Below are 26,141 nucleotides of genomic sequence, written 5' to 3' on the forward strand. Positions count from 1 at the left end.
GGCGGAAACCTAACCCTAAAATTTTCGAATCAAAGCTAATCTACGGGCGTATTGACTGGATAGGAGTGTTTCAATCGTGGCAAGAATCATGAGGAACACAATGTGCTAGGAATCGGACGGGGAATAGCACTGTGATCGAGTCCATACCCTAGTTTGGCGGAGACTCGCTACGGCGGCAACGGCGGGGCAGAATTCCCATTGACGGCGACGGAGACCAGCGACTGGAGGCGGCTGGCGGCGAGAAGACGATCCGGAGACCACGTTGGCAGAGCAGGCTATCGCGCGGGCGAAGGGGTTCGGAGAAATTTCCAAATTTTGCCCGTGACTATATATAGCCCGACCCTGTCGGTGTGACCGAGTGGAACAACTCGGTGGCACCGAGATTCATAACTGCAGGCAGTTACTGAAACTCGGTGGGACCAAAATGTTCAAATCGGTTGCACCGAGATCGAAAACCTAGATCAACTTAATGATCTCAGTAGGACCGAAAGTGGGGTATCGGTCAGACCGAGAATCATAAAGAGGTTTTGGAAGTTTAAGTCTATGACGAATCGGGGAGTCCGAGCGCTCCTCACACAGAGTGGTTTGAATCTGACTTGATCAAATTTTGTGATGCAGCATGAATAGAGTTTGAGACGAGAAAAGCATAGATAGCTAGAGGAGGTACTTAGGCATTCTTGTCCATCCACTTGGCAAAAGAAAATAAAACCAAACAATCAAAACAACAAGTGGATGTCCTCGAATGAGTAAAATATGCAACCAGCATGCTCACACAATTAGATGGCAAATGAAATATGTGGCAAGGCATGCACAACCAATTCTAGCATCTATCAAGCAATTTGCGATGACAAGGTCATCTATATATGAGTATATTGACTTAGGAGTCAAGTGAGAGCACTTGATCATAGGTCATACTCATCGTTTAAGCTCAAGTGGGGTTACCACTTTTACATAAAGCATTGTTGTGTTCACATCTTTAGAGTTGCTTTAGCTCAGTCTTAGAGTAAAGCTCCCCCTAGATGTGATATCCCCCCTAAGAGGGATGAACTAACCTTGGGTTTTGTCGATGATGACTTCATGTAGATGTTGAAGATGTGGATGCTCAATGTTGATGTAGATCACTTGGAGTTATCCATTTGAGTGAATTGCACTTTCAATACGTACATGGGTTAGTCCCACAAGGAACAAACAAGGATATCCATAGACATAGAGTGATGCACACACAAGATGATGTCCATGAAAACTTTTAGGTTACCTTGTCCCTTGTCTTACCAACAGGAGGGTTTGTGACTCCTTGAACTAGTGCAAGATGTGGAAGTTGATTGCACTTGTTCTTGCCAAAATAATAAGAGTGAAGTATGTTGGCGGAGTCACCCACAAGAACTCTCTAGTTCTTCTTCTTTTGGATCCACACCATCTTGATGGGAATCCTTGGAGTTGTAGTCGTACTTGATGAAGTGGAACTTGAAGTAGTCTTGGGAATCCACTTGACTAAGGTCTTAGGAGCTTCTTCAAATGCATCAATTTCCTCTTGAAGCTTGTCCTTGCCTTTTTGCTTGTAGTCTTGTGGTGGAAGATCATCTTGAGCTTGTGTCCCGTTGAAAGAAGTATCATACTTCTCTTGTTGAGGAACAAACTTTGTCTTGGGGTATTGATCTTCTTCCCACTCAACTCCATTGGCATTGAACTTTCGTTCAAAACCAACACCTTGATTATTCCGGTGCATTCCTTGCTTGCGCACAATTTCCTCGAATTGCTTACTCCCGGCAAGGCTTTTGTACACTCCTTTCTCTATAATTCCCTTCAATAAGCTATTTTCTTGCTCAAGTGTAACTTGGCTAAGAGAATCATTAGTGGAATCAAGAGAACTACTAGAAGCAACAATATTGGATTTAGCATGATCATTGTTACTACTAGAGGAAGAATCTTTCTTGTTCTTGTTACTAGACTTGACTTGAGGCATGTAAGTGGATAAGAGTAAACGCTTGGCAATGTGAGAAGAGCTTTTCTTGCGGAGATCATCATTGATTGCTTTTAAGAACTCATGCTCTTGCTCAATATTGAGCTTTTCAAAGCGTAATTTCTCATGAGCTCTTAAAAGTTCTCGATGATCTTCGAAGATAGTTTCATGAGCTAACTTAAGAGTGTTTAGTTCTTTAGTTAGAGCCTCAATCTTCTCCTTATCATTGTCATTCGTTTTATATTGATTAGCATGTTTAATTGACGTTTCATCATAGTATTCATCAATAGAGTTTTCAACAAGCAAATCATCACCTAACAAGTCATCTTCATCACTATTGAAATCAACATACTCGGGGTGTGTTACCTTAGGACCTTTGGCCATGAAGCATCTTCCAATTCCTTCATTTGGTGAGTCAAATATGTCATAGGAGTTAGTTGACACAAGTGCTAGACCGGCAACACCTTCATCTTGAGTATCTTCGGAGTCGGAGTGATAACTTCTCTCGGAGTGGCTGTCGGAGTCAGAGCCGGATACCCATTCACCAACATGAGCTTGATGTCTTCGTCTTGTGTAGCTCCTCGATGATTTTTCCTTCCTTTATGAATCCTTGCTTCTCCGTGAGTATCTTCGTTCATAACGATCATCTCTACTCCTCCTCTCTCTTGGTGGTGATTCTTTGCTTCTTCTTTTTGGAGAATCTTCTCTTCTCTTGTAGGGGGCCGTACACTCATTGGAATAGTGTCCGGGTCTTCCACAACTGTAGCATTTTCGCTCTCGACTATAAGATCTTTTGTCATTGTAGGACCTTGACTTGAAGCTTCTATCTTTGCTTCTACTCTTGTAGAACTTGTTGTGACGCCCCAATTTAATCGTACACTAATCATACACGCAAACGTGTATGATCAAGATCAGGGACTCACGGGAAGATATCACAACACAACTCTACAAATCAAATAAGCCATACAAGCAACATATTACAAGCCAGGGGCCTCGAAGGCTCGAATACAAGAGCTCGATCATAGACGAGTCAGCGGAAGCAACAATATCTGAGTACAGACATAAGATAAACAAGTTTGCCTTAAGAAGGCTAGCACAAACTGGGATACAGATCGAAAGAGGCGCAGGCCTCCTGCCTGGGATCCTCCTAACTACACCTGGTCGTCGTCAGCGGGCATCACGTAGTAGTAGGCACCTCCGGTGTAGTAGGAGTCGTCGTCGACGGTGGCGTCTGGCTCCTGGACTCCAGCATCTGGTTGCGACAACCAGAATGAAAGGGAAAAGGGGAAAAGGGGAGAAAGCAACCGTGAGTACTCATCCAAAGTACTCGCAAGCAAGGAGCTACACTACATATGCATGGGTATCAAATGGAATAAGGCTATCATTTGTGGACTGAACTGCAGAATGCCAGAATAAGAGGGGGATAACTAATCCTTTCGAAGACTACGCTTCTGGCAGCCTCCGTCTTGCAACATGTAGAAGAGAGTAGACTGAAGTCCTCCAAGTAGCATCGCATAGCATAATCCTAACCGATGATCCTCCCCTCGTCGCCCTATGAGAGAGCGATCGCCGGTTGTATCTGGCACTTGGAAGGGTGTGTTTTATTTAGTATCCAGTTCTAGTTGTCATAAGGTCAAGGTACAACTCCAAGTCGTCCTGTTACCGAAGATCACGGCTATTCGAATAGATTAACTTCCCTGCAGGGGTGCACCACATAACCCAACACGCTCGATCCCATTTGGCCGGACACACTTTTTTGGGTCATGCCCGGCCTTGGAAGATCAACACGTCGCAGCCCCACCTAGACCAACAGAGAGGTCAGCACGCCGGTCTAAACCTAAGCGCCCAGGGGTCTGGGCCCATCGCCCTTAGCACACCTGCACGTTGCGTGGGCGGCCGGAAGCAGACCTAGCCTAGTAGGCGTTCCAGTCCAATCCAGCGCGCGTCGCTCCGTTGCTGACGTCACGAAGGCTTCGGCTGATACCACGACGTCGAGTGCCCATAACTGTCCCCGCGTAGATGGTTAGTGCGTATAAGCCAGTGGCCAGACTCAGATCAAATACCAAGATCTCGTTAAACGTGTTAAGTATCCGCGAACGCCGACCAGGGCCAGGCCCACCTCTCTCCTAGGTGGTCTCAACCTGCCCTGTCGCTCCGCCTCAAAGTAACAGTCGGGAGCCGTCGGGGACCCAGGCCCACCACTACCTGGATGGAGCCACCTGCCCCTTCAGCCCCCATCTCCGAACAGTATCACAGGTAAGGTAACTGTGTAAAGTATATTGTATGTGCCCGTGATCACCTCCCGAAGTGATCACAGCCCAGTAGTATAGCATGGCTGACGGACAAGAGTGTAGGGCCACTGATGGAACATTAGCATCCTATACTAAGCAGTAGGATAGCAGGTAATGGTAACAACAGTAGTAGCAAGGACAGGCTATGCATCAGGATAGGAATAACGGAAAGCAGTAACATGCTACACTACTCTAATGCAAGCAGTATAGAGGAGAGTAGGCGATATCTGGTGATCAAGGGGGGGGGGCTTGCCTGGTTGCTCTGGCAAGAGAGAGGGGTCGTCAACTCCGTAGTCGTACTGGGTAGCAGCGGCGTCGGTCTCGGTGTCTATCGAGAGAAGAGGGGGGAGAAACAATAAATATTTAAGCAAGCATATGCATAGTGATGCATGACATGTCATGTAACGGCGTTAGAGGTGCCCTAACGCGGTAGTAGGTGATACCGGTGAAGGGGGATAACATCCGGGAAAGTATCTCCGGTGTTTCGCGTTTTCGGACAGAGGAGCCGGAGGGGGAAAGTTGCGTGTTCGCTATGCTAGGGATGCGTGGCGGACGAACAGGCTGCGTATCCGGGTTCGTCTCGTCGTCCTGAGCAACTTTCATGTAGAAAGTATTTTCATCTGAGCTACGGTTTATTTTATATGATTTTCTAAAGTTTTAATCATTTTTTGATATTTAATAAATTATTTAATTTAATTCAAAAATGGATATATGACATCAGCATGATGTCATGCTGACGTCAGCAGTCAACAGGGGTTGACTGGTCAACCTGACGCGTGGGTCCAGTGGGACCCACTTGTCATACCCTGTTAGGTTAATTAGGGTTTAGTTAAACTAATTACTGTTTAATTAAGCTAACAGGTTAATTAGATTAATTAATTAAGGTTAATTAACTTAATTAATTTAGTTAATTAATTAATTAATTAAATTTGTTTTTTATTTTAATTATTGTTTTGTTTATTTTTATATGCTTTTTTTAACGTTTTGGGCGGGCCCCATGTGTCATTGTGCCATGGGGTCTTTAGTGGGCGCTGGTGCTAGTGGGTTACGGGCGCTGGGTGCGTGGGCGCCAGCCCAGCAGGGTGCTCGCCCAGGCCCTCTGTGGCGCAGCGGGGCGCCGGCGGCCACCGCAGCCAGCTGCGGCAGCCGAAGGGGAAAAGAGCAGCAGCATGGCAGTGCCGGCGCGGGGCGGCGGTGGTGGCGAGGTCGGACGTGCGCAGCCCCGGCGAAGCGGCGCGGCAGGGCAAGCCAGCAAGGCGGGCAGCGAGCCACAGGCGACAGAAGGAGTTCGGGGCGCCGTGGTCGTCGGCGGGCATCGGACGCCGTAAGGCGCGGCAATCGACGTCGAGGGGGTGGGCGTCGGCAGCGGCGACAGTAGAAGCAAGCAGCCGCGCAGGGGGGGTGGACGCGCGCGTGAGGCGCACGGTGGGGGGGTTCTGGCGGAGCGCATAGTAAGCGCAGTGAGCGCACGCTCACCGCGAGCGCGTGTCCGGCGAGGTCGGCGACCTAAGGTGTCGGGTAGGGAAGGAGGGACAAGGGGAAAATGAAGGAGGCGGGGCGCTCACGTGCGACGTGAGAAGGGGGGCGCCGAGGCTTGATGCGGTCCGGTGGGGGAGGACGGGGACGAGCGACGGGTCGGCGACGCAGATCCGGCGAGGAGGAGGTCGAGGACGGAGCGGTCCGGCCAGGAGGAGGGTCGACGAGGTGTTGGGCGATCCCGCGAACAGCGGCGAGGGGCGACGATGTGGGCGGGTTCGGGCGCTGGGGCCCCGGTCCAAGGAGCTCCTCTCCCCTGTGCGTGCGTTGTGTGGTGGCGGCGGTGTGGGAGGACGAGGGGAGAGTGGGGGATCGTGGGGGAACCGTGGTGTAGTGGGCTAGGGTTGTGGGGTGAGGGGTTATGCAGGGGCGCGGCTGGGCCAACCAGGTGGGTGGCCCAATGGCCTGCTGGGCCGGAGCCCAGTGGGGGGGTGTTTCCCCTTTTTTTTGTTAGTTTTCTTTTGTTTTCCTTTTCTGTTTTTTTAACCTTAATTGCTTTAGTCTAAGTAAAACACAATAAGAGTCTCTAAATTAGTGTTACTAAATATTCCACTACCACAATTAACTTGGCACATTAATTAAAGTAGTTTGTATTTGTTTATTAATCTAAGAGCATTTAAATAATAGTTTTACACTGTTTTAATTTATTTAGTGCATTTAAGTATTTTATTAAAAGATGATTTCTGCACCAACATTTATTATGGATTATTTGACACATTAGGAACAATTTAGTTTTGACTTTTGAAAACTTTAATTGTTTTGACTTTAATTCAAATTTGAATTTGGATTGGTTCTGAACTAACACGAGATAATCAACAATAATCGAGGTGACGTGGCATCATTACCAGAGGGTTACTGTAGCTGGATTACCCGGGCGTCACAATTCTCCTCCACTACAAGAAATCTCGTCCCGAGATTTAGGAGGGGAGTAAGGGGGAGAGATTGGTTACGAAATTCTAACGGATCTTCTCGGTGTTGGTTGCTCTTCTCGAAGAGGTCGATCCATTACATTGACGTCTTCATTTCTCTGCTTCAGGTCATCATGGTGATGTCGTCCTTTTCTCGGGAACTCCAACGTACTTACGAATAGGTAAGGGGCAGCTCGGCTACAACAGAATGCTTATGAGGGAAACAATGTTAACCCATGAATGAGCGTAAGATTATCTCTCGAGCTGAACATATTGAATACATCAAGAGTAAGGTACGAAGGTACAATAAGAGGTTCCAAGTGGATAGATAGTTGCTCGAAGTCTGAACCAGAGTGAGAAAGGGTTTCAGAGCAGCGAGAGTAAGTATTGCGTCTGATACCAGAAGAGAGCACTAGGAAGGTGGCCCGTGAATTAAATACGAAGCCAAGCGCGAGGATTAACTTCGACAACAGGGTGTATAGGAGAGTCAGGTTTCGATCCTGGGAACTGTGGGTTATGGGCCCACCATGTGGGTTAAAACTAGGAAGGGCGTTGACATCTTGCATGGTCATGTAGGCAAGGTATGTCAGAGGTTAGTCTGTCGGTTATGTCGACAACAACATCGGTACCAAGAGCGAGGGACGAAGAGAACCATTTTTCCTGCTCGTTGAACGAGGCGGACCAATAGGCAAAGTTCTCGTCCATCGGCGGTTACCAGAATGTCATCAACAATAGTAACAGGGTCTTGCTGACAGAAATGTACACCGAGGTGTTTACATAAGCAGGAGAATATTTCTGCTTGGATCATAAAGATCACAAGAAAGGGGTAAACCAAACAATGGAAAGGAAAATACGATTATCAGATCTAAACAGGATAATGGAACACATACTTCAAGGGTATATCCTCCCAAGGACAAGCAGAGCATGATATCCATGACAGGATAGAAAGCAGAAAACTCTTTAGGTACGGGAGAGAATTTCATGACATTACCCATACAACGGTGTTTGGATAATTTAGTAAGAAACATTTAGCATTGGCTTCAAATGTTCCTGTTGAAAATCGGAGTACCATAGACATGCCTCGAGATAGCATTGACATGGTCAACAGGTGAAGATCAGACTTTGGAAACAAAAAGGATCCATCAGGAACAACTTATAGAATAAGTCTTACAATTTCCTCATGGAAGAATGGCCAATATTGCTAAAAGGAAGAACTATAACAATAGGTCCTCCGGCCAGGTGTGCTGGCATGACATCACCTTACCAGGTCATATGAGGATCAATGTTATAAATCTTGAAAGTATGTTCCAACCATCATATCTGACCGAGATTCAGATCTGATCGGTGTTAAGGAACCTCAGACTCAAGATGCCTGAGAAGAAAAGGTGCAAGACAAATTGACGAGACGACATTGTAAGATTCTCGGGAATTGAACTGTGGAAGCAAGTTTCGAATCATGAGTTCATTATTAAATCAAGGATAGAATGAGGAGGTGGCTGATGGAATCAGCGACAATTCATCGAGATTAACAAAAGATGGATTTCCACAATTAAGTGAACAAGGAGATAACATTTGTCAAATCAAATGATATAAGGAAGTATGCTCACGGAAAACATACACAATTAAACATTGGTTGATAGGTGCGCCCAAAATATGGGTTGGGTTGCACGACCAATGTCAGAATGGTGATTCAATAACCAATAGCCTAAGAATGAACTTTCGACCATTAACTTTAAAGAAATAGGGTTGCTAGAAGGAAAGAATCCAAACAACACCGTTCACTTGTTGGAATTAACACGGGGACCAAGAAAGAATGGTGATGGTGAGAAGTATTTCTATGTCAAGAATTCTCAAGAGGTGGAACAAATCTCAGAACATTCTTGACATAAAGGATGGTAATACTCCAAGGTAAAGAAGAACAATTGCTGGATAGCAAGGAACTCAAGGTATAACACCAAACATGAACAAGCTTGTGTTGGTGGGAAGGCAATAAAGTGGTCGATGATAATACAATTCATCGAGGGCAAGGATGTTATTTCTCATCATGAATTCAATTGATATCATGGAAGAGCTCAGAACGCTGATGATGATCACGACACATTTGTCGATAGATTTCATGAAGATGTAATCGATCAGCGATGACATCAAGTCAAAGGGATGATGAAGCAAGAGGTCAATGGAAGCACAGGTACGACACAAACTTGAAATCAAGCTTGTTGTTCAAGGCGAATGGAATGACGAGGGAGATCGGCGTAACCTTAGCTCATCATCGAAAGTTGTGCTCCGGGGTTAAGGACCAGGTAGCACAGTTAAAATTGGCACGATAATGATATAGCCGAGCAGGCTAGGATTTACGTGATCGAGTTCAAACTTGGACTTAAAGAAGATTATCAAGAGTTGTTGAACCGTAGGGCAGACTCGGTTCAGTTATCGGTGTCTTTAAGTGTTTAATAACTCAGAGCCCATGAAAACTGTAATCAGTGAGAATGTAGTACTTGATGAAGAACTCATAAGAAGTTATGCAGTTCCGTGATAATCTCAAGATACCAGAGGGGGTAATACTCGACGACAGATCAAAGTAGAGGTTGGACTGGGGTATTGCTCTACAGAAGTCAAGCGCTTAAACTTGCCCGAGAAATGGGATCAAAGAAGAACATATGGTCGGAACCACGATTGCAAGGATCAATTCACGGATACCAAATGATATTATATCAAGGAAATAGTTACAAGAAGCTTCCATGATAGGATCTACATCGCGTCGATGGGCATGAACACAAAGTTCAAGGTCGACTCCCACTTCTCCAATGCATAACCTTTCATTCACTTCTCGCGTTCGATGAAGTTGCAGTGTTGAAATTTTATCTGGTGAAGCACCAGAAGAGTATGACTCGTGAAAACTTCCGGGTTCACACGGTTTAGAGAAAGCATATGTTCAACCCATAGGGGCTTCTTAGAAACATATACCACAAGTTTCAAGAGTAACTAACACAAGTCCGAAAACAGAGCATGGTTGACAAAGCAGAGGATACAATTTACCAAAGGCATTATGTACCCGTGGAAAGGCTCACAAGGTTATTGAATATGAAGGACGAGGTCAGATGAAATCCAACAATGGATCGGGCAATCCACAACGGAGCTGATGTGAGTATCGGTACTCAATCAGACGAAGAAAGAATGCACGGTTATCATTTTATAGAACATCTGAATAATTCGAGGTTTAGATACCAAAGGAATTATGATGTCCAAAACAAGGGATCAGAAGCAGACGCTCTGATCAAGAATGGATCAATTGAATATACCAGAGGCACAATCGATGGCAATCTGATTGGCCGAGGACCAGCTCGCGTTTTAAATGACATCTGAGCTGGAAGGATGAATTCTATGATCTGAGTGAGGATTGCGAGCATTCGCAACATATTGAGTCAATGGACTCAAAATGATATTGACAAAGGTTGCCAATAAGATTACTATACTTAATTATGGGATTAACCATAATGCAAGCAAGCAAGAATTTCAGGAGCAATAGGTTGCTCAGGATTTTCGGAAGACCGAATGGTATTTCGAAGAATTTTGTGAACTCCATGAATATCTGGGGATGAGCGGATACTCGATGAGTGCGAGAATTATCCGTAGGGGTATTCAGGTGACAAAGAACAGCAAGGCAGTAAGCTCAAAGGATTCTCGAAAATACGATGAGTATTTCGGGGTATCTTGTAATAACAAGACCAACTAGGGATGTATGCAAGCATAACAACTGCAAGTATTTATCCATAAGGGTTGACGGTGGAAGGGGAATTGTAAACGCGATGAACACAAGTTCTCAGGTTAACAGCGGTGAGTATCTTCAGGGTCTTCACGTGCAGCAGACGATCATCAGTAATAAGGGGCTCTCCGGGTGAAAGTGATAACAAGATCCTAATGTTAGATTTAGCAAAATTCATTTAACCCGAATAGAAGAGAGTTCAGAGTCCCGGAGTAAGGATCGAGGAGTAAAAGATCCTAATACCACCCAGATGGCGACGTGGGCCCATAAGCCGCACAGCCATGTTAGTAAAAGTTTTTCAATGACTAGACTCGACTTCGGCCAAGGAGTTGGAAAGGGGGATTCCTACAAGCAGTCGGCTCTGATACCAACTTGTGATGCCCCGATTTAATCGTACACTAATCATGCACGCAAACGTGTACGATCAAGATCAGGGACTCACGGGAAGATATCACAACACAACTCTACAAATCAAATAAGCCATACAAGCAACATATTACAAGCCAGGGGCCTCGAAGGCTCGGATACAAGAGCTCGATCATAGACGAGTCAGCGGAAGCAACAATATCTGAGTACAGACATAAGATAAACAAGTTTGCCTTAAGAAGGCTAGCACAAACTGGGATACAGATCGAAAGAGGCGCAGGCCTCCTGCCTGGGATCCTCCTAACTACTCCTGGTCGTCGTCAGCGGGCATCACGTAGTAGTAGGCACCTCCGGTGTAGTAGGAGTCGTCGTCGACGGTGGCGTCTGGCTCCTGGACTCCAGCATCTGGTTGCGACAACCGGAATGAAAGGGAAAAGGGGAAAAGGGGAGAAAGCAACCGTGAGTACTCATCCAAAGTACTCGCAAGCAAGGAGCTACACTACATATGCATGGGTATCAAATGGAATAAGGCTATCATTTGTGGACTGAACTGCAGAATGCCAGAATAAGAGGGGGATAACTAATCCTTTCGAAGACTACGCTTCTGGCAGCCTCCGTCTTGCAACATGTAGAAGAGAGTAGACTGAAGTCCTCCAAGTAGCATCGCATAGCATAATCCTAACCGATGATCCTCCCCTCGTCGCCCTATGAGAGAGCGATCGCCGGTTGTATCTGGCACTTGGAAGGGTGTGTTTTATTTAGTATCCGGTTCTAGTTGTCATAAGGTCAAGGTACAACTCCAAGTCGTCCTGTTACCGAAGATCACGGCTATTCGAATAGATTAACTTCCCTGCAGGGGTGCACCACATAACCCAACACGCTCGATCCCATTTGGCCGGACACACTTTTCTGGGTCATGCCCGGCCTCGGAAGATCAACACGTCGCAGCCCCACCTAGACCAACAGAGAGGTTAGCACGCCGGTCTAAACCTAAGCGCCCAGGGGTCTGGGCCCATCGCCCTTAGCACACCTGCACGTTGTGTGGGCGGCCGAAAGCAGACCTAGCCTAGTAGGCGTTCCAGTCCAATCCAGCGCGCGTCGCTCCGTTGCTGACGTCACGAAGGCTTCGGCTGATACCACGACGTCGAGTGCCCATAACTGTCCCCGCGTAGATGGTTAGTGCGTATAAGCCAGTGGCCAGACTCAGATCAAATACCAAGATCTCGTTAAACGTGTTAAGTATCCGCGAACGCCGACCAGGGCCAGGCCCACCTCTCTCCTAGGTGGTCTCAACCTGCCCTGTCGCTCCGCCTCAAAGTAACAGTCGGGGGCCGTCGGGAACCCAGGCCCACCACTACCTGGATGGAGCCACCTGCCCCTTCAGCCCCCAACTCCGAACAGTATCACAGGTAAGGTAACTGTGTAAAGTATATTGTATGTGCCCGTGATCACCTCCCGAAGTGATCACAGCCCAGTAGTATAGCATGGCTGACGGACAAGAGTGTAGGGCCACTGATGGAACATTAGCATCCTATACTAAGCAGTAGGATAGCAGGTAATGGTAACAACAGTAGTAGCAAGGACAGGCTATGCATCAGGATAGGAATAACGGAAAGCAGTAACATGCTACACTACTCTAATGCAAGCAGTATAGAGGAGAGTAGGCGATATCTGGTGATCAAGGGGGGGGGGCTTGCCTGGTTGCTCTGGCAAGAGAGAGGGGTCGTCAACTCCGTAGTCGTACTGGGTAGCAGCGGCGTCGGTCTCGGTGTCTATCGAGAGAAGAGGGGGGAGAAACAATAAATATTTAAGCAAGCATATGCATAGTGATGCATGACATGTCAAGTAACGGCGTTAGAGGTGCCCTAACGCGGTAGTAGGTGATACCGGTGAAGGGGGATAACATCCGGGAAAGTATCTCCGGTGTTTCGCGTTTTTGGACAGAGGAGCCGGAGGGGGAAAGTTGCGTGTTCGCTATGCTAGGGATGCGTGGCGGACGAACAGGCTGCGTATCCGGGTTCGTCTCGTCGTCCTGAGCAACTTTCATGTAGAAAGTATTTTCATCTGAGCTACGGTTTATTTTATATGATTTTCTAAAGTTTTAATCATTTTTTGATATTTAATAAATTATTTAATTTAATTCAAAAATGGATATATGACATCAGCATGATGTCATGCTGACGTCAGCAGTCAACAGGGGTTGACTGGTCAACCTGACGCTTGGGTCCAGTGGGACCCACCTGTCATACCCTGTTAGGTTAATTAGGGTTTAGTTAAACTAATTACTGTTTAATTAAGCTAACAGGTTAATTAGATTAATTAATTAAGGTTAATTAACTTAATTAATTTAGTTAATTAATTAATTAACTAAATTTATTTTTTTATTTTAATTATTGTTTTGTTTATTTTTATATGCTTTTTTTAACGTTCTGGGGCGGGCCCCATGTGTCATTGTGCCATGGGGTCTTTAGTGGGCGCTGGTGCTAGTGGGTTACGGGCGCTGGGTGCGTGGGCGCCAGCCCAGTAGGGTGCTCGCCCAGGCCCTCTGTGGCGCAGCGGGGCGCCGGCGGCCACCGCAGCCAGCTGCGGCAGCCGAAGGGGAAAAGAGCAGCAGCATGGCAGCGCCGGCGCGGGGCGGCGGTGGTGGCGAGCTCGGACGTGCGTAGCCCCGGCGAAGCGGCGCGGCAGGGCAAGCCAGCAAGGCGGGCAGTGAGCCACAGGCGACAGAAGGAGTTCGGGGCGCCGTGGTCGTCGGCGGGCATCGGACGCCGTAAGGCGCGGCAATCGACGTCGAGGGGGTGGGCGTCGGCAGCGGCGACAGTAGAAGCAAGCAGCCGCGCAGGGGAGGGTGGACGCGCGCGTGAGGCGCACGGTGGGGGGGTTCTGGCGGAGCGCATAGTAAGCGCAGTGAGCGCACGCTCACCGCGAGCGCGTGTCCGGCGAGGTCGGCGACCTAAGGTGTCGGGTAGGGAAGGAGGGACAAGGGGAAAATGAAGAAGGCGGGGCGCTCACGTGCGACGTGAGAAGGGGGGAGCCGAGGCTTGATGCGGTCCGGTGGGGGAGGACGGGGACGAGCGACGGGTCGGCGACGCAGATCCGGCGAGGAGGAGGTCGAGGACGGAGCAGTCCGGCCAGGAGGAGGGTCGACGAGGTGTTGGGCGATCCCGCGAACAGCGGCGAGGGGCGACGATGTGGGCGGGTTCGGGCGCTGGGGCCCCGGTCCAAGGAGCTCCTCTCCCCTGTGCGTGCGTTGTGTGGTGGCGGCGGTGTGGGAGGACGAGGGGAGAGTGGGGGATCGTGGGGGAACCGTGGTGTAGTGGGCTAGGGTTGCGGGGTGAGGGGTTATGCAGGGGCGCGGCTGGGCCAACCAGGTGGGTGGCCCAATGGCCTGCTGGGCCGGAGCCCAGTGGGGGGGGGGTGTTTCCCCTTTTTTTTGTTAGTTTTGTTTTGTTTTCCTTTTCTGTTTTTTTAACCTTAATTGCTTTAGTCTAAGTAAAACACAATAAGAGTCTCTAAATTAGTGTTACTAAATATTCCACTACCACAATTAACTTGGCACATTAATTAAAGTAGTTTGTATTTGTTTATTAATCTAAGAGCATTTAAATAATAGTTTTACACTGTTTTAATTTATTTAGTGCATTTAAGTATTTTATTAAAAGATGATTTCTGCACCAACATTTATTATGGATTATTTGACACATTAGGAACAATTTAGTTTTGACTTTTGAAAACTTTAATTGTTTTGACTTTAATTCAAATTTGAATTTGGATTGGTTCTGAACTAACACGAGATAATTAACAATAATCGAGGTGACGTGGCATCATTACCAGAGGGTTACTGTAGCTTGATTACCCGGGCGTCACACTTGTTGAAGTTGTTCACCATTAAGCTCAATTCTTCATTGAAGTCTTGTTTCTCACTTGATGATGTAGGGGCTTCACAGGAGGCTTTATAGGCACCACTTGATTTGTTGTGAAGTTCCTCTTTATTCTTAAGTGACATCTTATGAGCAACAATTCTTCCAATCACCTCCGTTGGCTTGAGATCTTTGTAATTGGGCATCATTTGGATCAATGTGCACACGGTATCATATTTTCCATCCAAGGCTCTTAGAATCTTCTTGATGATGAATCTGTTGGTCATCTCTTCACTTCCTAAGCCGGCAATCTCATTTGTGATGAGAGCAAGCCTAGAGTACATTTCAGCGACACCTTCACCATCCTTCATCCTGAACTTGTCAAGTTGGCTTTGAAGCACATCCAACTTGGATTCCTTGACGGAGTCGGTACCTTCGTGCATATCAATCAAAGTGTCCCAAATTTCCTTCGCATTCTCAAGACGGCTGATTTTGTTGAATTCTTCGGGGCACAATCCGTTGAAGAGAATATCACAAGCTTGAGCATTGTATTGCAACATCTTCAACTCATCCGCGGTAGCTTCACGGTTTGGTTCTCTCCCATCAAAGAAGTCACCTTGCAAACCAACACACACAATAGCCCAAACGGCGGGGTTATGTCCAAGAATATGCATTTTCATTTTATGCTTCCAACTAGCAAAATTAGTACCATCAAAGTAGGGACCTCTACGGTGATAATTTCCCTCGCTAGACGCCATACTCTCCTAGGTTGTGAAACCAAGGCTATGACCACCAAAGCTATGGAGATCAAAGCAAATGGAGACCAAAGCTCTGATACCACTTGTAGGATCGAAAGTATGTCTAGAGGGGGGTGATTAGACTACTTGACCAAATAAAAACTTACCTTTTCCCAATTTTAGTTCTTGGCAGATTTTAGCTATTTTAGGACAAGTCAAGCAATCATCACATAATTCAAGCAAGCATGCAAAGAGTATATTGGCAGCGGAAAGTAAAGCATACAACTTGCAAGAATGTAAAGGGAAGGGTTTGGAGAATTCAAACGCAATTGGAGACACGGATGTTTTTCCCGTGGTTCGGATAGGTGGTGCTATCCTACATCCACGTTGATGGAGACTTCAACCCACAAAGGGTAACGGTTGCGAGAGTCCACACAGGGCTCCACCCACAAAGGGTAATGGTTGCGCGAGTCCACACAGGGCTCCACCCACGAAGGGTCCATGAAGAAGCAACCACCCACAAAGGGACCACGAAGAAGCAACCTTGTCTATCCCACCATGGCCATCGCCCACACAGGACTTGCCTCACTAGCGGTAGATCTTCACGAAGTAGGCGATCTCCTTGCCCTTACAAACTCCTTGGTTCAACTCCACAATCTTGTCGGAGGCTCCCAAGTGACACCTAGCCAATCTAGGAGACACCACTCTCCAAGAAGTAACAAATGGTGTGTAGGTAATGAACTCCTTGCTCTTGTGCTTCAAATGATAGTCTCCCCAACACTCAACTCTCTCTCATAGGATTTGGATTTGGTGGAAAGAAGATTTGAGTGGAAAGCAACTTGGAGAGGCTAGAGATCAAGATTCATATGGTAGGAATGGAATATCTTGATCTCAACACATGAGTAGGTGGTTCTCTCTCAGAACATATGAGTTGGAATGGTGTATGCGTTCTGATAGCTCTCTCTTCGAATGAAGAGGGGGTGGAGGGGTATATATAGCCTCCACACAAAATCCAACCGTTACACACAGTTTTCCAATCTTGGTGGGACCGAATCACAAACTCGGTCGAACCGAAAATGTAAACCTAGTGACCGTTAGAGATTTTCGGTAGGACTGACATGCAACTCGGTAGGACCGATATGGTTAGGGTTTGGGCATAACGTAATCTCGGTGAGACCGATCACACAAACTCGGTGAGACCGAATTTGGTAATTGGCTAACTAGAGAGTTGGTCAGGCAAACTCGGTGGGACCGATTTGCTCTTTCGGTGAGACCGAAAAGTTACAAAGGGGAAACACTGAATTTACATTGCAATCTCGGTGGGACCGATTCGCTCTTTCGGTGAGACCGAAAAGTTACGAAAGGGAAACAGAGAGTTTGCAATCCCATCACGGTGAGACCGAGATCCCTATCGGTAGAACCGAATTGCTAGGGTTTGGCAGTGGCTTATGACAAGTGAAACTCGGTGGCGCCGGATAGGAAGAATCGGTAGGACCGAGTTTGGCTTAGGGTTTAGGTCATATGTGGATATGGAAAAGTAGTTGAGGGTTTTGGAGCATATCACTAAGCACATGAAGCAAGAGGCTCATTAAGCAACACCTCATCCCTCCTTGATAGTATTAGCTTTTCCTAAAGACTCAATGTGATCTTGGATCACTAAAATATAAAATGAAGAGTCTTGAGCTTTTGAGCTTGAGCCAATCCTTTGTCCTTAGCATTTTGAGGGTTCCACTTTCACATCCATGCCATGCCAATCATTGAGCTTTCCTAAAATAATCATCTTGGAATAGCATTAGCTCAATGAGCTATATGTTGTTATGAATTACCAAAACCACCTAGGGATAGTTGCACTTTCACGTCGGTATCTCAATACCTAGTTCAATCTCGTTACCGGCAAGTATCTTCACTCGTTCCGTAACACATCATCCCACAACTAACTCATTAGTTGCAATGCTTGCAAGGCTTATAGTGATGTGCATTACCGAGTGGGCCCAGAGATACCTCTCCGACAATCGGAGTGACAAATCCTAATCTCGAAATACGCCAACCCAACAAGTACCTTCGGAGACACCTGTAGAGCACCTTTATAATCACCCAGTTATGTTGTGATGTTTGGTAGCACACAAAGTGTTCCTCTGGTAAACGGGAGTTGCATAATCTCATAGTCATAGGAACATATATAAGTCATGAAGAAAGCAATAGCAACAAACTAAACGATCAAGTGCTATGCTAACGGAATGGGTCAAGTCAATCACATCATTCTCTAATGATGTGACCCCGTTAATCAAATGACAACTCATGTCTATGGCTAGGAAACTTAACCATCTTTGATTCAACGAGCTAGTCAAGTAGAGGCATACTAGTGACATACTGTTTGTCTATGTATTCACACATGTATTATGATTCTGGTTAATACAATTCTAGCATGAATAATAAACATTTATCATGATATAAGGAAATAAATAATAACTTTATTATTGCCTCTAGGGCATATTTCCTTCATCAAGATCTATAGAGATAGAACAAGACGCTTGATAATTTTTTTTAATGAGTACATACCTTGACAAGTTTTTGAAGTAGTTCAAAATGGAACAGTCAAAGAAGGAGTTCTTGCCTGTGTTGCATGGTGTGAAGTTGAGTAAAGACTCAAAACCCGACCACGACAGAAAATAGAAAGAGAATGAAAAAGTCATTCCCTATGCCTCAGTCATAGGTTCTATAAAGTATGCTATGTTGTGTACCAGACCTATTGTGTACCTCACCATGAGTTTGGCAAGAGGGTACAATTGTGATCCAGGAGTGGATCACTGAACAACGGTCAAAATTATCCTTAGTGAAATAAGGAAATGTTTCTTGGTTATGGAGGTGACAAAGAGTTCGTCGTAAGGAGTTACGACGATGCAAGCTTTGACACCGATCTGGATGACTCTAAGTCTTGATCTAGATACATATTGAAAGTGGGGGCGATTAGCTAGAGTAGCTCCGTGCAGAGCATTGTAGACATAGAAAATTTGCAAAATATATACAGCTCTTAATGTGGCAGACCCGTTGACTAAACTTCTCTCACAACCAAAACATGATCACTCTTTGGGTGCTAATCACATAGCGATGTGAACTAGATTATTGACTCTAGTAAACCCTTTGGGTATTAGTCACATGGAGATGTGAACTATTGGTGTTAAATCACATGGCGATGTGAGATTATTGACTCTAGTGCAAGTGGGAGACTGAAGGAAATATGCCCTAGAGGCAATAATAAAGTTGTTATTTATATTTCCTTATATCATGATAAATGTTTATTATTCATGCTAGAATTGTATTAACTGCAAGCTTAGTATACACGTGAATACATAGACAAAACAGAGTGTCCCTAGTATGCCTCTACTTGACTAGCTCATTAATCAAAGATGGTTAAGTTTCCTGACCATAGAAATGTGTTGTCATTTGATGAACGTGATCACATCATGTGATGGACAAGACCCATCCGCTAGCTTAGCATAATTGTTCGTTTAGTTTTATTGCTATTGCTTTCATCATGACTTATACATGTTCCTCTGACTATGAGATTATGCAACTCCCGAATACCGGATGAACACCTTGTGTGCTATCAAACGTCACAACGTAACTGGGTGATTATAAAGATGCTCTACAGGTGTGTCCGATAGTGTTTGTTGAGTTGGCATAGATCGAGATTAGGATTTGTCACTCCGATTGTCGGAGAGGTTTCTCTAGGCCCTCTCGGTAATGCACATCACTATAAGCCTTGCAAGCAATGTGACTAATGAGTTAGTTGCGGGATGTTGCATTGCGGAATGAGTAAATATACTTGCCGGTAACGAGATTGAACTAGGTATGATGATACTGACGATCGAATCTCAGGCGAGTAATATACCGATGACAAAGGGAATAACTTATGTTGTTATGCGGTTTGACCGATAAAGATCTTCGTAGAATATGTAGGAACCAATATGAGCATCCAGGTTCTGCTATTGTTTATTGACCGGAAGTGAGTCTCGGTCATGTCTACATAGTTCTCGAACCCGTAGGGTCCTCACGCTTAACGTTCGATGACGATCGGTATTATGAGTTTATGTGTTTTGATGTACCGAATGTAGTTTGGCGTCCCGGATGTGATCACGGACATGACGAGGAGTCTCAAAATGGGCGAGACATAAAGATCGATATATTGGAAGGCTATGTTTGGACATCGGAATGGTTCCGGATGGGTTCGGGCATTTACCGGAGTACCGGGGGGTTACCGGAACCCCCGGGGAGTCAATGGGCCTAAATGGGCCCTAGTGGAGAAAGAGGGCAGCAGGGAAGTGGTGGGGTGCACCCCCCCTAGGCCCAACCCGAATTGGTTTAGGGTTGGGGGGGCTTTCCTTCTCCTCTCTTCCTTTTTCCTCCTTCTCCTAGTAGGAATAGGAAAGGGGGGGGGGGCAAACCTACTTGGAGTAGGATTGCCCCCCTTGGGCGCGCCTCCTCCTAGGCCGGCCCTCTCCTCCTCCCCCCTTTATATACGGTGGAGGGGGCACCCCATAGACACACAAGTTGATTGTTTAGCCGCGTGCGGTGTCCCCCTCCACAGATTTCCACCTCGGTCATATCGTTGTAGTGCTTAGGCGAAGCCCTGCGTCGGTAACTTCATCATCACCGTCATCACGCTGTCGTGCTGATGAAACTCTCCCTCGACCTCAGCTAGATCTAGAGTTCGTGGGACGTCACCGAGCTGAACGTGTGCAGATCGCGAAGGTGCCGTACCTTCGGTGCTAGGATCGGTCAAATCGTGAAGACGTACGACTACATCAATCGCGTTGTCATAACGCTTCTGCTTTCAGTCTACGAGGGTGCGTGGACAACACTCTCCCCTCTCGTTGCTATACATCACCTAGATAGATCTTGCGTGTGCGTAGGATTTTTTTTTTGAAATTACTGCGTTCCCTAACAGCTGAGTGATGTAAAGTAGCCAATATGTCTATGTAAACCCCCATTTATATAGATATATGAAAAAACAGTAGGGGTTTTCCCCGTACTATCATTTTGTCAAAAAAAACTTGGTGCGAGGTATCATCAAGTTATACTCAGCAGCTACGCACAGTAATGATATACAGGTTGGGCATTTATAAAATCCTATTTGAGTAGTTATTTATGGTAATATGTAATGTGCATCGAGTAAGCCACGCGATGGGAACAAACAACCACATTAAGTGCATTGACCAATCAAGAATGCCAATCACCGTAAGAAGATCAAAGGGAGATTTTTTTTTTGCGAGGAGAAGATCAAAGGGAGATAATTGTCTTTCATCACTGTGAAATGCATCACATAATTGCATATACGTTGTGTCATATTATTCATCTTGATCTAAATTACCTGCTTAATTGTAACGCTCATCGAACATGGCACAGGAGAAGTGGGAAAATCGTCTCCCATGACTATAATTATTAAACCCATTAAGGTGCGCTAGAATGGTGGCCAACCAGCTACGCCATGTGGCGCATGCTGGTTGGTCACTGTGAGAGTTTTTTTTAGAGTTTTCTAAATGATAGGGAGACTTTTTTTAGAAAAGTTTTTCTAGGCTTTTTCTTTTTTCCTTTTAAGATAGTTGTGATGTCCACGTGATGCGAGAATATATTTTTTAAAAATTCGACATGATGGTGAGGTGTGCACAACTTTCTCTCAAGCGGCCCGCAATAGCGGGCCCCAACCACTAGTGTATATTACATGTGTACAACTACTACATGTTTGAAACAATCTATTTATTTGTCCAATCGTATTTATGTTATTATTGATCTCGATTTGTAATGCCCATCCAGTATATCATGTAATTATGCATGCCGATTTATATTAGGCCACTGGATATGTAAAATTTGCCTCATATAAACATATTTTTAAGTAACTATTTAATCCGATATCTAACCATCAATTCATGCTGCAGAAATTAAGCAAATACTTATGGTACACTGATCAACAATGAATACCTATCAAGTCATAGATTTGTCATTGAAATATCGGTCAAAAAGAGAATTACCACCCACAACTAGCATAACTATATATTTATGATGCCACTCACATGATTGGCGTTATATAATATTCCACTCGTTCCAAAATACTACAATGGATACTTTGTTTTCTAATAATAGAAGTCAAACATGTCTATGTTTGACCAAGTTTAAGGAAAAATTGACCAACATCCACAACACAAGATTCGTATCATTAGATTCATAATGAATTATGCTTTTATATTTCATTTTTAGCATTTTAGATGTTGATAGTTTATTCTATAAACTTGATCAAACATAAGATGTTTAACTTTTTTAAAAATAATATACACTCTATTGTGAAACAGAGGTAGCGGCGATATGTAACACTACTAGTGCGGTAAATCACAAATCAGGCCGCACAAATCAAATGGCTACTTATGGTACATTGACAAGTCATGATTCATGAATGCTTGAAGATAAGCTTTGCACACGGACATAGTAGGTTAAAATGTGTTTTACAAAGATTAAAAATATTTTTTCATAGTATAGTAAAATGTGTGCAAAGTAATGAGTAGAATGTGTTTTCCAAAGATTAAAAATATTTTCTCATAGTAGTTTGACTCCGTTGTTGTGTACGCGAGGCATGCGCTACGAAACAACAGGGCGGTCAAGCCCAATTTGAGCTTTCTTTTGGCAACATCGGGATAATTGCTCCTGCACTAGCGTCATAAATTTTCTCCAAAATTAGGGGTAACCGAAGCCTTCCGCCGGCTGGCACCGTTGACCAGCAAGTTTTGTGCATCGACGACCAATGCGCTAAGCACTGCGCATATAGACTGACATCCGAGGGCCCTAGCACCGTAGCCACAGCCCCTCCTCTGACCCGAAAAAAAAAATCCTCTGTTTCTATTCCCGTCCTCTACTCCTCTTGCCGTTCTTCGGAGTGAAAACCGAACAGGCCAAAAGAAGAAGACCAGAACGCAACAAAACCCCGCGACCATCTCTTCTTCTTCCCCACCTCTTCCCCTTGGACCAAGCAAAGAACCCCGACCATGGCAGACGCCCCTCACGAGCCCCGCGAGGCCGCCGACAGCCCCACCCCCGAGGCGGCCGACGACTTCGAGTTCCGCGTCCTGTCCACCGGCGGCCTTGTCTCGGCCGGCGCGGGCGCGGCCGACGACATGTGCGTGGCCGACGAGCTCTTCTCCCACGGCAAGCTCCTCCCGCTCCGCCCCTCGTCCACCGACGCCCCCAGCGTCGCCCTGCTCCCGCGGTCCGAGTCCGTCGCCTCCACCGCGGGCTTCGGCTCGCGCTCCGACTGCCGGAGCGCCAGCTCCAGCGGCAGCAGCAGCGGCTGCGTCAGCCGCAGCCACTCGTCCAAGAGCGCCTCCTCCGACCACGCCGCCGCGCCGCCGCGGAGGTCCCTGTCGAGCAGCCTGTTCTACGCGCACCCGAGCCCGTCGCCGCAGCTCCGCTCGCGGCCGCGCCGGAGCACGGGGTCGGCACCGCCGCCCGCCAGGTGGGGTGTCATACGCCTCGGCGTCGTCGGCGCCCCGGACGTGTACCCGCCGCGCTGCGCCGACGGGGCCAAGATCACGGCCGCGTCGAGGGGCGGCAGCGGCAGGAGCGCGAGGTTCGAGCAGGCCGCCAGCGCCATTGAGAGGAGCTTCAGGAAACATGGCGCGGGGCTGTTCGGTGACGGCTTCGGATGCAAGTGCTCGCCGGACGTCGTCGAGTCCGTCAAGCTGCCTCCGGCGGCGAGGAAAAGCGGAGCGGATGGAAAGTCCAAGAGTGGTCACGGCGGGCGTCGCATTAGGATCCTGAACTGGCTCGAAGAGCTGTCCATCACAAAGGCGAAGAAGTAATCTTGTGTAAAGATCGTGCATTTATCTGAGCTGCTCATGCTCAGGGAAGCATTTAGATTTGATCATTAGATTGTTTTTTCTTGTTTGATTAACAGGAGACGCTTAATTCGAAACAAATAACTTGTTTGTACAGATCTATGGAGCCCACCATAACTTTCTATCTCGAAGATTTTTTTTGAGGGAAATATCTTGAAGATAGAGTATTTGGTCGTGCATTTGTTGCAATTTAATGCCAGGATATGCCATTGAATTTGAAACTGTATTTTTTTATATTATATCGTTACGCAGCTTCTTCTTCTGTCGTTAGCACTTGTTGCTAGAATCCTGCCACTGGAAGAAATGCATGCATAAAAAACTCGTCTGAATTCTCGACTGACGCTCTCATGCACGTACACAGGGTACACCCATCCTGAACTGTCTGCCCGTCAGGGCTGTCAGTCAATGTTTATAAAACACGACTAATCCACACACACATATCCATCCATGCTGAATTCATTTCTAGCACGTGAACTCTTGCACTGCGACGACGTGCACTGACAACGAGCTCGGCGAGAGCTCGGTGCGGCGCTGATGGCGAGGATGCCAGGCCCCTCTCCCTCTCGCGCTCCCCAGCGCGACAGGCGTGAGGCAGTGGCCGTGCAGCGCAGGCGCCTGGCGAGCCAGCGCGGGACGAGCGGCTTTCAGCCGACGCATGCAGACGTTTCTCCTCGGCCCCGGCGGAAATTCGTCTCTTCTAGGCGGGCTCGCCGCCAAGTCACCGCCCTCCAGTCGTGTCGGCGACCGACGGCCGACGCCGTGGCGGAGCTCGCTTCCATCCGCCGAGTGAAACGTCGCCGCGGCCCGTGGATACGCCGTGACGGTGACGACATGGTCGAGCGGTCGGTCTACAGTCCGCGTCTACCTCCTGTACTACGTACGCGCACTTTTCGTCCTCTCGTATCCCGAAGGATATGGAGACGGCGACGTGGTGAGCCGAGCCACGGGGTCGCGTATAGCTCGCGCCGCCCGCCCGCCCGCTCGTCGTACGTACGTGGCTGGTGCTGCCACAGTTGCGTGCGGTCGGTGGCGACGGCGACCTGCCGGCGGGGTGCGGGTCTCATAATCCGTTCCTGACGGCGACGCCCACCCGCGCGGTCGGAGCGGCCGAGCACTCGATCGGCACGGCCGGGCGGCGCTTTCGGCTGCTGTCACGCGTGCACGGCGTGCTGGACGTTGTTGTTGCCCAAGTCCCGGAGTTTTGAGCGGCAGCTCAGGTCGATCGTGGAACTGGTTGCTTCTTTCTTTCCGTGGAGGGATTAGGTGAGAGTCCCGATCGTTGGAGCGGTTCGGAACTTTGTTGCTCATTAGCTCGTCTAACCGGCACCTAACCGCCACTTTTACAGCGCTACGGACGAATCGGGACGGTAGCTGCTTTCCCGTGCCCAAACTGACAGAGACAACGCTGCACCATTTCTTTTTAACAACAGACAGCGCTGCGCCTTGCCCTTGCTTGCTACTCCTATACTCTTAAGATTCAGACTTTAGCAAAAGAGAAAAAGATGCCCAAATGCACGCCTCGTTTCTCACACGGACAGTGCCTTTGGTCTGCCTGCTACTACCGGAAGAAAAGCGAGCGTAGGTAATCGAATGGTACGCGCCGAAATCACGATTGAGTGGCGGCGTGAGGCCGAAATGCGTATGTTGTATACTGCCGGGAGGGGCGCAAAGAGCAGGGTGACTGAAAAAGGTGACGCTAGCCCGTACTAAAAGGCAGGGTTTTGTAGCGGGACAAAGTAACAAAAAGAGTCTGCGTGTGCTTGTCTATGATGTGCGCTGCGGAGTGCACACGGGAGGGGGCATAAACAAGGAGCTCAATCATGGCGTCTCGCACTGCATGCCGCGCGGGAAAGGCTGCACTGTTCTGTTTGCAGCCACCGGTTCCCATTTCCGAGGCGGCTAAAAGCGCTTAGATATATACAGGCTAATCTATAGTACTTACCTAGCCTAATCAAGTTTATTCTCACGGTGCGTTGCCAACTCCGCAGCGGAATGGAATGTTTCGGTCCCCGACGCCAACCTGGTCCTCAAGGTGCTTCTACCAGTCCATCTGTCTGTGTGTCTGTGTCTGTCTGTCAGCATCCTAGCTCTCGTGAGATTATACTGCTACTAGTACTACTGATTACAGTAATAAGCACAGCCATGGGGCGAGTGGGCGTTGGGAATCCACTCCAAAGATGCCTGCAAGTTGCGACAGGCAATGAGCGGTAGTAGTATGGATTTGCAGCAGCGGCGCACTGACGAAAGGCGAGCGGAATGGAAGTTCCTGCGATTCACCGCCCGTCCAATGCGCAGCACTGCGTGTCCGTCTACTGGCCAGCACCATCGATGGAGCCGGTTCCATTCCGCGGCGGCACGCGAGAGAGTGGCTGCAGTTTCAGGCCTGCTGCTCATGGCTGTTTGTGGGAAAGAGGACCAGGTTTCAAACGCGTGCTGGATCCATGAGCATGAACTATTCAGCTCAGGTTTCGGTGCACAGAGGTCAAAGTGACGATGTAAACATGGTGTCATGGCCATCTTTTTTTTTTAACCGCGCTACAAATCTGATGTCAGATTTTTAAACATGGCAAATCAAACATTTTATGGCAAATTACGTGCTGCGAGCCTGCTAATTTCCATAGCAAGCATGGCGAATCCTGACATGTTCAATTTTATTGTAAAAATTTGCCATGTTTACTGAAGAGAATTGCTGTGCTCGTGACACGTAATTTGCTATAGAAACACTCGATTTGTCAAGCTTAAAGTTTTGACGTCAGAGTTTTATCATTTTCAGATTTTTTTTAGCCAGAGGTATTATGACCATTTACTGAAAAACAAACATGTCGCCCAGCTAGGAC

At 47.2% G+C, this 26,141-nt stretch overlaps 1 protein-coding gene across 1 annotated transcript; it reads left to right on the forward strand.

The window, feature by feature from the left end:
* Positions 1 to 22,142: 22,142 nt before the first annotated feature.
* LOC125541292 (uncharacterized) lies at positions 22,143 to 23,510 on the forward strand. The gene has a single exon (XM_048704740.2). It carries the CDS (start codon positions 22,456 to 22,458, stop codon positions 23,266 to 23,268), a length of 813 nt encoding a protein of 270 aa, XP_048560697.1. The 5' UTR covers positions 22,143 to 22,455; the 3' UTR covers positions 23,269 to 23,510.
* The last annotated feature ends 2,631 nt before the right edge of the window (positions 23,511 to 26,141 follow it).

This window comes from Triticum urartu, chromosome 2A (genome assembly GCF_056163025.1).
Source record: "Triticum urartu cultivar PI428250 chromosome 2A, HENAU_Tu73, whole genome shotgun sequence".
NCBI classification, from domain to species: Eukaryota; Viridiplantae; Streptophyta; class Magnoliopsida; order Poales; family Poaceae; genus Triticum; species Triticum urartu.

Coding starts and splice junctions, on each gene's coding strand:
- LOC125541292 (XM_048704740.2), top strand. CDS start 22,456: ATGGCAGACGCCCCTCACGAGCCCCGCGAGGCCGCCGACAGCCCCACC.